Source organism: Myxine glutinosa, chromosome 2 (assembly GCF_964187855.1).
Source record: "Myxine glutinosa chromosome 2, kmMyxGlut1.1, whole genome shotgun sequence".
In the NCBI taxonomy this organism is placed as follows: Eukaryota; Metazoa; Chordata; class Myxini; order Myxiniformes; family Myxinidae; genus Myxine; species Myxine glutinosa.
Window position 1 is genome coordinate 12,840,226 of NC_136262.1, and position 15,386 is coordinate 12,855,611.

The window sequence follows — 15,386 nt, forward strand, 5'->3', positions numbered from 1 at the left end:
GCCCGATCGCCCAATGGTGAAGAATCACTTTAAAATTTTAGTATCCGGGTCCGATTCCAGATCTTCACCAAAATCTAATCATTTTATCCTTGTCAAATACACTACCTCTCTGCCAAATTTTGTCCGAATCTGTCAACAACTTTTTGACATATCTTGTTCAGAGACAGACAAATAGACAAACACAGGGGTGAAAACAACGTCCATCCACATTCGGAGGCGTAGTATAACCACCTTTGAGGCCATTTCCCCCCGCAGAGCAGGGGTTGGCCTTTTTCAGGCACACAGGGAATTACCAGTGACCCGGTACTCAATTTGCTGACCTCGGAAGGATGACAGGCTGAGTCGAACCCCCTGGCGTCAATTCTGCTATCGACTGGGATTTGAACCCAGGATCCTCGGATCCCAAGCCGGCACCCTAACCGCTAAGCCAACACCAGGCTTGGTGTAATGGTGTAATATCTCCATGAATTTAACAGGAATTTGGTGTCTTATTTAATGTAGCTTCCTACCATATCCGTTAGACGCCATTATTAGCCCCGCACGTTTTGAAAAAAAAAACCAGGGGGATATTGTAATTGGCTCCGTCCGTCTGTCTGACCATCACGCTATCTCCTCCTAAACGGTTGGGCAGAAATTCCGCTCTGTCTGACCATCACGCTATCTCCTCCTAAACGGTTGGGCAGAAATTCTACAATTGGGCCAACATGGCGGATGTAATTAAATGGGCCTAGCTCCAATAGCTGCCCCGACCCACAAGTCCAGTCATTTCAATGTTCACATAAACACGTGTACGTATCAGAGACTGCTGTGCCATCCAAGTTTTCTTTAAAAAAAACACGTGATGCTTTCTACAACTTGCAAAACAGGAAGGTAAAGCTGCTATGCTGCATTATAAATAGCTATACATGCCCCCACCGCCCCCATTCCGTCTCCCACCTTGCCTGTCCCAATAAGTAACGACCCCACCTATCGCACTGCACAGTGCAGGATTTGTGCTGGAGGCCAATGATGGCAAGGGCTTTATCTCCCACACAAATCCACAAATCCACAAAATCCTATTTATTACTTGTTTACACGAGTAACTTCCGTTTCCGTACAGGACAATTCAAGTTGTGTTTATCCACTCCATCCCAGTGTGTCCTTTTAAATGCTGTGACGTCGACATCGATTCAAGTTTCCTCGATGTGTTTCCTGATTGTATTGTCTTTCAACAGGCAGTCCATGCTGCCATTGCCCTCCCTGGCTCTGACACGTGGCTCAGGTACGTGAGTAGCCACGCCCCAGGCTACGGTGCCCTCCTCCACATGGCGCTGACCCCATCCTCCGTCCCATTCAATCTCCTCAAGGTCCACCTGGTGGTAGCTGTGGAAGGCCAGGTGAATCGGGCCTCGTTCCCAGCTGCTCCCGACCTACATCACACATTTTGTTGGAACAAGACCAATGCATATGGACAGCCCGTCTTTGGCCTTTCTCAAGCTGTAGGTGCCATTGTAGTCTGTGTGGTATATTTTTGGGTAAAAGAATAATTAAAAAGTGAATTGGTCAAAAATTTGTTATTTTACCATTTGTCCTGGTCTTTCCCTCATATATTCACCTGTTTACCTTTTCTCATATGTAATGTATTGGCTCTTTGAGTGAGAGAAGGTTATTTGGGTGATTTATAACGTTAAAATCAGACTCGTGGGAGTGTATTTTGATGAGCTAAGTCATGTCTGTGATTTGTGCCGCAGTTGATATCCGTAGGATACGAGTACGAATCATGCCCGGACATGGTGCTGTGGGAGCGACGAATAGCCACGCTACTGGGCCGTCAGCCTGATGGTGCCAGCCTGGGAGGATGGAGTTTGAACGAGCATCACGTGTTGGACACAGGCAGTGGTAAGCACTAAAAACTTTTCATATTGAGACGATCGAGCATCACATGACATTTTCTTTATCCTGTGAAATTGTTCTGCCTGCATCACATCACATCACTGTGTGTGCGTTTACAGTGACTCGGTTCTGCTTGCCGGGCACTTTTAATCTGCCAATACTAGCGTGAATCTGTGATTCAAATCGTCTTTTTAACATAACTTTCATCGTTTAGACAAAAGAGTGGCAATTTCAAAATGGTTGAACACAATTGTTCTGTTCCTGAATGTAAATCAGATTAGAAATATCCTGATTGAGAGGTGTCAGGTTCGCACCATTTCCTGTTAGTACAAACTGTGTTGGCCGCGTATATTACACACACACACACACACACACACACACACACACACACACACACACACACACACACACGCTTAAACTATTAGTAATAGATGCAAAAATCTAGTGTAATTTCTGTTGTGGTCGCAGAACCAAAGAAACTACATATTTATTACAGATACCCCGCTCACCTCCACTCCGCCACTCCCAACATGATTCATGGTGAATATCATCATTTTAAACTTACCCTGTGCATTCACCTTCCCGTCAGTGTTTAGAAGCACCTAATCCAGATCCACAGTCCATTCGCTGGTAGCGAACAGTCGAGGGTTTGTGTAACACACGCCCGTCCATTGGAGCCTTGCACCAACCCACCTGGTTGAGGGTTTGCAGTACAAGCCGCTTCCTGTTTGGCTAGCTTAGAAAGTTTCCCAAGTCTTTTGTTGTGTCGAGACACAACCCTTTCTCACAGGTACTTCCCCAAATATTTTTGGCTTCTTTTAGAAGCTTTGGGAACCATTTTAGGTAACGGATCCATATGTCACACTTACGTGCTCTTCCCCGACCCCCTGGTCACGGTGTACCTCCGAGCCCCGAGAGGAGTCATGGCAGAAAAATGTTATTCTGTGTCAAAAATCGATGGTGAAACCACACCAATTGTTACCAACAAACAAATATTGAACTAAAAATCGCACAAGAATAACAGTACAACAATAATAGCAATCAAAACTACAATCCATGTATATCTTATGATGGTACCATCAGCTAGTATAAAGTAACTCACTGTGCTCCAAGTGAGTGAAAAAAGAACATTCCCCAATGTCTCTATATTCCCGTCTTCGAGCTCAGAGTTGATCCCCTCCAGCGATCGTCAGAACGATGCTGAATCGAAACCCGAATCCCGTTCAGGTGACAGGCCCAGTCACGCCGCCAAAACTGCACAAAGGCGCACGCGGCAAAAGCGGCGAAAATGGTCACGCGGCCAGACGCTGCGAAAAGGCGCACTCAAGGCGACTGGGAAATCACACCCTCTGGTATGATGGTTTTACAGCTCCAAATCGGCGAACCTCAGGTTTGCCTTCAAAATCCGCGTTACACACCCACATCCCAGATAGACGTCTGAATGGTGAAAACGGCTGACGCGAAGCAAGGAAAGTTTGCTCGACGCGCGAAGCCCGCGAGTCAAAATGGCCGACGGCCCGTACTCGGGTCGAAACGACACGACGATGATTCCTCGGAATCCAACGCCAAACCTGACACGCAGGCTGATCAGTCACAGCGATAACAACTCTGTCGCAGGAATTCCTTTCCCAGGAACTCCCAAAGTTCACGAGCGACTTTCATTCGACAACGTTCGCCCCAGACCTTGAAGCGACTAGCTTCTTCTCCGACTTCACTCGCTCCGCCCTCTTTTCCTCTTCTTCCTCTTCGTAGTCCGGTTCCCGATCCGGTTTCCTGTTTCTTTTGACATTAACTTTTAACTTTTGAAAATAGAAATATCTATTCCCTTTAAATGACAACAACAATAATACATGGAATCAGAAATATTTACAGTGGATGCAAACCACCACAACGGAAGTGACGAATCCGTAACAACACACACATTATACCAAGTATTCTGCGGCAGATGACGTCATTTCGAAAGTCCCGTATTGATTGACATCTTTTACTTCTAATAATGTTTTGGATTTTCAACATTGTTCTCATACTTTTATCAAAGCAGGCCATTAATATTAAAATCTCTATCATAAATAGGCTTTTAGGTGATTACAAGGACATGCAATTCCGAATAATTCTTCCGGTCCATTACTTAACCTGTCCACCGAATTTTGTCTGAATCCATGCACAACGTTTTGAGATGTCCTGCTCACAGACAGACAGGGGTGAAAACATAACCTGCGTCCACCTTCAGTAGCGGAGGTAATAAACAAGACGGTCAGGACCAAAGCGAGCGATACTGGACATACATTCCAACAGCGTCTGAAAGATATAATTGTATTTTGGAAGGAGGGTTAGTGAGAGAAAACGAGATTGTGAGTAGGAATAGGAGAAGATACGAGGTGCTAGGTAACAGGTGGCATCTTAAAGCACTGGAGGTGGAAGACTGTGACTGCATGATACAGGGAGGGGATACACATGGGACAGTGGTTTAATATTCTGCCATATTTCCACGTGTAATGAATTGTTTGCTCCTTAATAAGCGGCACGCCAGAGCCAGTCTGATCGGTGATCACACAGTTTGAAAAGAGAAACAAATTGATCTCAGCAGAAATTAATATTGTGGTTTCCAAATCCTTGTGTACAAGTGGAAGCAAGCTGAGCAGCCTAAGTTTAGCGAATTCAGCCTTGACAATCTTTCCATGGATGGGTGATATCTAGGGTGGGGGGGGGGGGGGGGGGGATGCGGTCCAATGTAAAGGAGCTGCAGAAGATTGCAGACAGAAAAGGTGCCAGTTGAAGTGAACAAAGTTTGAGAACTTGGGTGATGATAAGACAAAAGCTCCTCAACTTCTGTGGTCTTTCTGTCTTCTACCGACTCCTCTCCGGCCTTGCTCCCCCAGCTCTCTCTGTGCTCTGTCCCCCAAATATTCCTACAGGATGCACAAGATCTGCCAGCAACCCTCTGATGGTTAAACTGCCAAAATCTAGGTTCTCTGCTCACCTTCACTCTTCCATTCCCCTTTTCTCCCGCCTCTGGAACAAACTCCCCCACTCCCTTCAATCCCACTCCACCCTCCAGGTCTTTAAAACAGCTGTTCACCACCATCTCTTATCTTCCCCCATCCAAAACCTTGATCTTTTCTACCCCCGTTAAAACACCCCAGATCCACCTCTTTCAATCCCTGACTTAATTCCTGAAATTCCCAGTAGTGTTCATTTGCTTTATACCGTGTACCCCTCCCTCCCCCCCCCCCCCCCCCCCCAAGCCTTCCCCCTTCCACAGATCTCCCGATGTCCTTGTTCTCTACTGTTGTTGTGCTTGTGTGCTTCCCTCTCTCTCCCCCTCTTGTCTCCGCTTATTTATTAATTGTATGTTTTATGTGTCCGTTTATCTATTTTGTGTTTTATGTGTTCGCTCTTGCATGAGCCTCGACTTCGTACACAAAAAAGAAAAAATAATAATAAAAAAGAAAACTTTATTCAGTAGAATAAAAACGAATCGAGTCCAGTGATAGTGGTAATGGCGGTGGAGGCTGCGGTTTTGTACACAAAATCTCGGCTCATCTAAGAGTGCGGTGATGGAGGGTAGAAGGTGTCAGATAGGTGGGTTTGTTTGACGATCCTTCCAGAGAGGGTAATAATTCGACATTTGCCTGGACCAAAAGCCATGTTCCAAGTGTCAGCCCAGTATCTGTTCCTTTCTGGGTCAACAGAGAGGGAAGCCACTGCTGCTCATGCGCTGTGTCAGTGTAATGCGGAACTTGTTCAGTGTAATGTGGAGTCATCAACGAAGAGATAAAAGAGGTTTCTCCAGAGCATTGGATAGACCAAGCAAAGACGGTGTGAAGACATTGTGCCTCATCATGAGTACACTCCACTGTGATGTTATTTCTCATAAGGGGTGACGGAAGGTGAGCGTGTGTCGTCTAAAAGCCAGGGAGCGATTGCGACTTCATAGCAAGTTGTGATGGATTTTGAGCCTTTGATGTTTTGAACTTTATTTCACATAAATGAGGTCATAGATCCATAATTCATATTCACAAAATTTTAGGTGGGTGTAAAGGAAGTCCGATATTTGTCAGATGAAGACATTCCCTCAAGAATGTTGGGAAGAGGATGGAGAGAGGATAACATGAGAGGAAGACTCAGAGAGCCATGATGTAGACATTCAAACATCTTTTTATCAATTGTTGGTGTTGTTGATCTTCATGGCAAACTAACCTCTTTCATTCATTTTCTTTCATTCGTCATTCGTCTTTCATTTCATTCATTCGTCTTTCATTCCTCTTTTCTCCCGCCTCTGGAACAAACTCCCCCACTCCCTTCAATCCCACTCCTCCCTCCAGGTCTTTAAAACAGCTGTTCACCACCATCTCTTATCTTCCCCCATCCAAAACCTTGATCTTTTCTACCCCCGTTAATTCACCCCAGATCCACTTTTTTTTAATTTCGACCTCTTTCCTGGAAGTCCTAGCTGTGTCAGTGTGTTTTATACCTCTCCCACCCACCACCCCCCTTCCCATTGCCTCCACCCCCCAAGCCCTCTCCCTCCCACAGATCTCCCGATGTCCCTGCTCTAAAATGTTGTAATTGTGTGCTTCCCTCTCTCTCCCCATCTTGTCTCCCGCTCCCTTTATCATATGTTGTATGTGTCACTTTGTCTTTTTGTGATTACTGTTAGCTCTTACACGAGCCTCGATCTTGTATACAAAAAAAAAAAAAAAACTATACATGATCAGACTAACCGAAGGTGGACAGAGGTTATGTTTTCACCACTGTCTCTCTGTTTTGGCTGTCTGTGAGCAGGCTATCAAAAAGTTATGAACAGATTAGGACGAAACTTGGCGGACAGGTTGGGTGTGTCACGAGGATGAAATAATTCGATTTTGGTGAAGTTCTGGTTCCGGATCCGGATAAGAGAATTATTTAATTTTTAAGCGAATCTTCACCATTGAGAGATCGGGCGAAAAGCGATATATATATATAACATGATATTTAAAAAAGTTATAGACAAGTTATGACTAAACTAGGTGGACGAGTTGGTTTGGTGATAAGAAGAAGCCGATTCGATTTTGGTTCAGGTCGGAATCCTGAGCCAGCCTATCAGTGGGATGCAAAACATAAACTGTTCAGCCTGGCGGAGGTATGCTCTCCACCGAGTGTTGTTCTAGTTCCGAATTTAATGCCGATGTGATTGGCTCACAACTCGTAAAAATAACTGATTCCTGGCTGTCTTTGACACAGCTTCATGATTTTATCAGCACAGAATAAATATGTGATATGAAAGGCAGGATCTGTCATCGATGTATGGACACGATGTGCACACGGAGCGAAGAGCCTTTGGCTCAGGTGTGTTTTATGAAAAAAAACAAAGATGGTGAATTACAATTGATCCGATTGATTTCCGCCCAAGTTCCCAAATACATCGTTCTCCTTCCACCTGGCATGTTTATAGCACAATCCTATCTTAGAAGTACTAAAAAAAAGTCTTCATTCATTTACTTGTGATTGTAAAGATGTTATAAATATAAAAATAAATAAATAATTTCATTTGTCCTTTCATGGGGTGATTTTGGGAAAACAAATTCTATTTTTTACATCAGTCATAAATCACAGTCTGTGTATGTTTTTGTCAACTTACCTGACAAATCCATACGAGGGACGTCACAAACGCTCTGTCAGTCCACCTACATATAATATTGACAAACTTTATTCATGTCACGTTATTCGACATAAACTTCTACTTCAAGGCGGACTTCATCCAGAGATCAACCGAGCAACGTTTCAATCCTAACGTAGAAGACCTCCTTCACAAACTTCCTCAACGTAACTGACGTGGCTATTTTAACCTCGTCATTGGATGAAAAACTTCTTCCTATATTTTTATTTCTTGAAAATGTTTCTTTGTGGATTGCATGTGCAATTGTGCATTATTCTTCTACATCTCCATGAATTTAACAGGAATTTGGTGTCTTCTTTAATGTAGCTTCCTGCCAGTAGCGGACTGGGTCTTAAAACCAGCCCGGGCATCCTTCACCTAGGTCGGCCCATTATTCATTAATATGTTGCTTATCTGAGAAAATAGACAAAATGCTTGAAAAAAAAAACAACGAAATAAAATCTACTAAAAATAAAATTTATTTTCAGTAACACAAGCACATGTCATGTGTAAGAGAGTAGGTGCCTGCGCAGTTCGCTGCTTCTGGCAGCCACACCATCAATGATATCCTTAGTTTCAAGTTTGGCCAGGATCCCTTTTTCCACAGACATCAACATGAACGCATCAAGATGTTCTTGTGTCTGAGTAGGTGCCTGCGCAGTTCGCTGCTTCTGGCAGCCACACCATCAATGATATCCTTAGTTTCAAGTTTGGCCAGGATCCCTTTTTCCACAGACATCAACATGAACACATCAAGATGTTCTTGTGTCATTGTACTTCGCAGACGGCTTTTGATTCTCTTCAAAGCAGAGAAAGACCGTTCACATGCCACTTGTGACACAGGCAGCGTTAGCAGCAGCTTGTAGACAAGCCCAATGCTCTTGTAGACATCAGTGAAGAGGTTGAACTTGAGGAGCACCTTGTAGCAGCAGAGAGGACAGGCTTTACATGACTTACATGTACTTGGCAGAGTCTTCCTGTCCTGTTCAGACTCACTGTCCTCCTGCACTGTATAAGCATCTGCTACCGATTGTTTCAGTGTTGACCATTGTTCTCCAAGGCTTCGCAGTTCTTTTCGTAGTTGTTCCGCAGTGACACCATCATCAAATCTCAGCAAATGTTTATGCAGCTCTTCCATAGGTCCCGATGACACTTGATCAAAGTTCCTTGGGTGAAGAAGTGAGAGATCAGCATACAATGTTGATGTTGCTGATCTGTCAAACCGCTGCTCAATGCTGCTCACAATAGTGTCCACTATTCGGTTGTTCACTTCAATGCGATACTTCTTTACTGGGTCAGAAGCTGATGTAGCCTCATCTATGAACAGTTCGCCATCAATGCGTTTGTGTCGTCTTTGCCGTTTTATAGGAAGGGACTCTTCCATAACAAGATTTACATCCATTTCATCCAGCTGGTCATTAGCCCATTGAACAAACATTGCAGCTGCATCATGACAAGCTTGGAAGTCATACCGTAGCATCTGCATATTCTCTAGCAATTCATCCACCATCCGGTGCACAGTCAGCAGATCCAATTGCACAGTTTGTAGATACTTGGAGAATGCTGCAGTGCAGGAGAATACTTGCAGATATACTTGTGCAGTCAGAATTGTTTCAAACTTCAGGAGACTGTCAATGTGTCCCTTCAGCGTGGCCTTAACAGCTGCTTGGATCTGGTCAGCAACTAGTATGGCATTAACAGTGGTGATAACTTCCATGAAAAGCGCTCCATTTGGGTTGTTGAATGAACCAAAAACCTTCTTCAAGGCGGCATCCTTTGACCACCATCTAGTTTCTCCGATAGTTCCCATTCGTTTCACAGTAGTGGAGTGTCGACTCCAGATGTTCATTCGCTGATAAGATTCCCGAAAGAATACTGCAATGTCATTCAGTAGTGAGAACAGTGATGCGCTATTCACCACAACACTTGTAGCTTTGGTCACAACGAGATTTAACACATGTACGTGGCACTAAACATGGATCTGCATTGGAGCTTCCTTTGATAGCAGAGTACTGAAGCCTTTGTAGCACCCCTGCATGTTTGCTGCACCATCAGTTGAGTTTCCAACACAGTTCTTGAGGTCAATATTCAGTCCTAACAAGACTTCAGAAACAAGTTGCACAAAAGCTTCACCAGTAGATTCCTCACATTTCACCACACTCACTAATCTTTCTTGGATAGTGCCAGTGCTATCAACATATCTAAGAACAACAGAGCACTGGTCTTGTGTTGAGATGTCTTGAGTGGTATCAATTTCCACAGCAAACATGTCTGTTACTTCTTCAGAAATCCACTGACGTATCTTATCCCAGATAACTGTGATAACATAATTCACTGTAGTTTTAGACAGCAAAGTTACCAAGGAGCCTCGACCTCGTGAACTCTTTGCCTTCTCATGTTGCTTCTTGCTGTTCTGGACAACATGAGATAGATGATCGGCTGTGCAGGAATCGTACTTCCGAAGTAGTTTTACAACTTCCAGAAATGTACCATGGTCGATGTCCTCATTGTCAGTGTGTATGCTGCTTCTTCATTACTTCCTCTGTAGCTCAGTCCCCTCTTACCAATGAGTTTGACCACATCCACAACTCTTTCCATCACTTGTCGTCTCTTTCTAACCTCATCATGATGGCTACGTGCGAGCAGGTGAGAAACGCGTGGTTTTTCACCAATTTTTCAACATTTTTCAATGAAACTTTGTAAATGCAATCAACATTTGGGGGACACATGAAATATGTAACACATTTTTCGATTTGAACCCTGAATCATGCCACAAAGTGTGGGGACTTGGTGTCACAGGGGTCAAATCGAGGAAAATATTTTAACTCAAACATTGATATTTGGTCATTCCTAGCGGAACTTTTTGACATTTTTTCAACTTTGCTTTAGGTGGGAAGTGTGGGCATTTGCAATGTTGTGCCATCGACTTCGCTCTTGTTGTAATTCTTCAAACAAACAAATAGTGTGAGAAACATGATATACAACAACAACAACAACAACAGGCATTTTAAGGCCATTTTCCTTGCTAGAGCGGGGGTTAGCTTTGCGGGCCCCATGACAATCTTCTCCATTTTGCCCTATTTTCTGCATCTCCCCTTATTAATCCCCTTGCCCGCATTTCTTCTTCGACCATCTTTAGCCAAGTCTTTCTCGGTCTTCCCCGTCCTCTACTTCCTTCCACATTCATTTCCATCACTCTTCTCAACCAGTCACTTTCATCCTTCCTCAACACATGACCAAGCCATCTCAACCTGTTTCTCTTCACAGCATCCATCACAGGCTTTATTCCCATCATCTTTCCCAATTCATCATTGCCTTATCCGGTCATTGGCATTGGCTTATCCATCCCTGCCCACCATCCCTGCCTTATCCGGTAATCTTCTTCTCTCTCAACGATACTCCGCACATCCACCGAACCATTCGCATTTCCAGCCTTCGTTGCTGCTCTACGTTCATTACCCATGTCTCGCTCCCATAAATCATAACACTTCTCACACATGCAGCATACACCTTACCCTTCAGCTTCAACGACACTCCCCTCCTCGTCAGCATGCCACTCAGTTCCCGAAACTTCTTCCATGCACATCTCACTCTAGCAACCGTTGCCGAGTCTGATCCACCTTCTCCATTCAGCATGTCTCCGAGGTAGCAAAATGTTTTCACACCTTCCAGCTTCACGCCGTCTCCAAGGTCCAACTCAACATTTCCTCCATCTGCAGCTCCCTCTGTGCACACCTTACACTTTAATGTAGCTGCCACACTGGTTAATGACCCTCTCAGACCACTACATTTTTGATGAACCCACTCGGTGCACATTGTACATTGAATGGAGTTCACTCCGACACCCTTCCTGCACACAGCACATGGCCACTTCCCAGTTCTTTCCACCTCACCACATGCTTTACCATTTGCCATCATGAGATCATGAGAAACATGATATCTACCAGACATGTCGATAAGTAATGAGACGTCATACATGTAACGTGGAGATCACTTAGACCTATAACTTAAAAAGTTACAAGACGTGAGAAATGACTATCGTGTTCACCCTCACAATTGAACTTACAGATGTCGCTACAAATGTGGAAACATTTGTAAAAATGTTGATGTAAAAGTTCAGCAAATATATTTAATTTTACTGAAGCAATGTACATCTGTATAGGGACGGTCCACAAGGGGAGTGGAGAGAACATGTACATATCTCAGCTGCCGCCTGTGATTGTCAGCGTGATGGGCAATGGCCGCCGACGCAGCATATCCTGCCCGAGCTGCAATGGCGTCGCTGAAGGGAACAAACTACTGGCTCCTGTTGCCTTGGCTTGCGGGGCTGACGGCAGCGTATATGTTGGAGATTTCAACTTTGTCCGGCGGATCTTTCCATCCAAAAATGTCACGAGCATCTACGAGTTGAGGTATCGCTCTTCTTTAAAAATGAACAATTGTTATAAATGAGTAATATAGTGAGGTTTTTACCCAGCTCTTATATTTATATGTTATTAATATGAGCAAATGGAGATGCTGGGAGTGAAGGGGAATAGGGGTGGTATAAATATATTGTATATCAATGAGTAATTTAGGAATTTGGAATTTTCTGAGGGTGGCGGCGATAAATCGCCGACAATTTTTTGGGATAACGAATGTGAACAACTTGTGTTTGGGATGGCGAAATCAGTGATTGCATGCAGTTCCTGCAATGTTTGCAATAATTATTCTGTACTATTCTCTAAAACGTATATTGTGCATCAGGTAGGAAAATCAGGATTTGGCCTATCTTAGGAAGGACCTAATTGTCAGCCTCACCCTGCCTTATCCGGCAATTGTAACAACCATGATGGGAAGTAGAGGAAAGAGAAGGCACGGCTTTGTTACCCAAACTCTTCAATCCACGGTGAACGGAATGAAACGATACACGAACGAATAATACGTTGATAGCTCAGTATCTATAGATTATGCAGTTACTGAATTAAACAAACATACTGTCGTGAAAATCATCCACACACACGACTTGTCCCGTAGGTTGGTTTAATATCATTTAGATCTGTGGTAACATCCTGTAAAATACATTCATGCAATAGACATCAGAATCGGGGTATTACATGGGAAAGATCGATAACAATAGGCAAAGCAAGCAAGTCCAGCATATAGGTGCGTACATACCATTCAAGACTACAGGACTATTTGTCACAGTAAATGTCGCAGGAGTGGCCTTGCGTCGCGGTCGTCCCGGGTCTTATAGACGCTCCTTTAGTGGGATAAGCGAGCACTCCCGGGTTCACCTTCACCTTCAGTATAATTTCACTACATTCACCCCGCCGTTAAAACTATACTGCCGCTAGGCAGGTCGCAAGCATGCGTCAGCAATAATCGATTGGGGTACGTCATTCCACGTCAGTCGGTCCACCCGTAGCGGTCGGGGCGGCGAACTACCCTGCCAGCTCGTGTCCGGAGACTACCGGGTACGGCGTCCCCAAGCCCGGAGTCCCCCGCGTCGGAATAGCCGTCGGAGTTAGGTGTCGGAGGGGGCACCCCAGAGCCATCAGGCAAGGGAGTAGGCGACGACGAAAGTGTCGGCAGTCGTCCCATAGAGGAAGCTTCGGTAGAGTCCATAGACTCGTAGATTGGTTCGTCGATATCCCTGTCGTCGACCCCACAAGGGGCGAGATGGCGTACAGAGACAGTAGACTCGCGTCCATCTGCCGTTATCACACGAGCATGCTCGGGATTAGCCTGGAGTACCCGCACCTTATCAACAAAGGGGTCGTACTTGCTAGTGCGAACCGCTCGTTTGAGATAGGCCGGCCCCGGCTCAGCGAGCCAGCTGGGTAAAGATTGGATACTACCCGAGCTTCTAGGGTGGTGGAACAGTCTTTCGTGAGGAGTCTGGTTGGTGGCTGTACATAGGAGAGCCCGGATCGAGTTTAGAGCCGCAGGTAGCGACCACGCCCATTTATCGAGGCCCCGGCCGAGGGTCCTGAGGCTTAGCATGACGGCCCACCATATAATCCCATTAAAGCGTTCGATCTGCCCATTCGCCTGGGGCCGGTACGGGGTGGTGTAACTCGAAGCGACATTATTTTGGAGCAAGTATCCCCTCACCTCCTGAGACAGGAACACCGCACCCCGATCGGTATGCACATAGGCTGGATACCCAAACATAGAAAACAAATTTTGCAGGCACCGTATAACCGTGGCAGCCGTCATATCCCCGCACGTATAAGCAAAGGGGAATCGCGAATACTCATCAACGATAGTGAGCAGCTAACGAGAGTTACTCGACACCGGCAGCGGCCCTTTGAAATACATCGCCAATCTCTCCCACGGTCTAGTAGCCCTAACCAGCGTCCCCATAGGAGGGTTGTAAAAACGCGGTTTGAGTTCCGCACAGATAGTGCAGTCACGGCAGATCCGGCGGATGTCCTCAATCGAGTACGGCAGATTACCACTGCGCACAAAATGCGCGAAACGCGCCACCCCGGGATGACACATAGTGCCGTGCAAAGCGCGCAGTCCCTCCAAAATTACAACCCCCGCGCAAGTGGCCGGCCTCGATAAGGCGTCGGCGACCAGGTTATCCTTCCCCGGGCGGTATTTGATGGTGTAGCAGAAGTCGGCGAGTTCGATACGCCAGCGAGTGATTTTCTCATTCTTAATGCATTGAGCATGTAAGGTGTCGTACATGAACGCAACGCTTTGTTGGTCCGTGACGATTTGGAAACATCGCCCGAGTAAGTACGGTCGCCATCGCCGAATTGATTCGACGATCGCGTACGCTTCCTTTTCGACAGACGAATGCCTCCGCTCAGCGGAGGTGAGAGTCCGCGAAAAGAAAGCCACAGGGCGCCCCCCTTGGGAGAGAGTCGCCGCTATCGCATGATCCGAGGCATCACTTTCCAAGACGAAAGATGCACTCTCATCAATCGTCACTACGGCGGCGCCAGCGATGTCGGCCTTAAGGCCCCCAAAGGCCGCCATGGCGGCCGGGCCCATGGGGAACGTGTCGCAGGCCACAAGGGGGCGGAGCTTCATGGAGAAATTTTGCACCCACTTTGAATAGTGGGCGAACAGCCCAAGAGCGCGTTTCAGCGAAGCCCGATCGCTAGGCGGAGCCATATCGAGCAAAGGTCGCAGACGCTCCTTATCCGGAGAAACAGAGCCATGGGTCACAGTGTACCCCAGAAGATCTATCGTGCGTAGAGAGTAACGACACTTAGCCTCATTCATGGTTAGGCGATATTTCTGCGCGACCTCGAGGAAGCGCTTCAGATTAGCGTCGTGATGGCCCTGGTCATACCCACAAACCGTAAGATTGTCCAGATAGACAAAGACATCCGTCAAGTTCTCCTTCGTAACGAGGTCATCCATAGCCCTCTGAAAACATGCGACCCCGTTTGTTACCCCAAAAGGGAGTCGAGTGAACTGGTACAACCGTTGACCCGATTCAAAGACGGTATAGACGCGATCAGCCCTAGGGATGGGGACCTGATGATACGCACTACGCAGATCGAGAGTGCTGTAAACGGAGTACAGAGCCACCTGACGTACCAGTGCATCCATCCCTGGTAAGGGGTAGGCATCCAGCTGTGTAAAACGATTAATCGTCTGTGAGTAGTCGATTACCATGCGCCGGCGATGGGCCTCACTTCGCACCACTAAGACTTGGGCCCGCCACGGCGACCGACTGGGTTCTATAATACCGTCCTTTAAGAGCTGGGCCGTTTCTTCCGCAATGAATTGCGCGTCTGCGCGGGAGTAGCGCCGCGATTTTATGGCTACAGGAGTACAATCAGTGGTCAGGTTGGGGAACAGCGAGAGAGGCTCCACGTCCATCTTAGCGAGTCCGCACACAGCAAGCGTGTCCGGCCCACCGAAGTCCATT

The 15,386-nt window shown here is 46.1% G+C and overlaps 1 protein-coding gene across 1 annotated transcript in view; it reads left to right on the top strand.

Moving 5' to 3' along the window:
- LOC137422414 (teneurin-3) overlaps window positions 1-15,386 on the top strand; it is a 419,444-nt gene that overhangs the window by 318,136 nt on the left and 85,922 nt on the right. Inside the window, exons 18-20 of the mRNA XM_078772563.1 lie at window positions 1,215-1,478; window positions 1,731-1,878; window positions 11,673-11,922. Coding sequence (XP_078628689.1) covers window positions 1,215-1,478; window positions 1,731-1,878; window positions 11,673-11,922 — 662 coding nt within the window. The remainder of the gene's footprint in view (window positions 1-1,214; window positions 1,479-1,730; window positions 1,879-11,672; window positions 11,923-15,386) is intronic.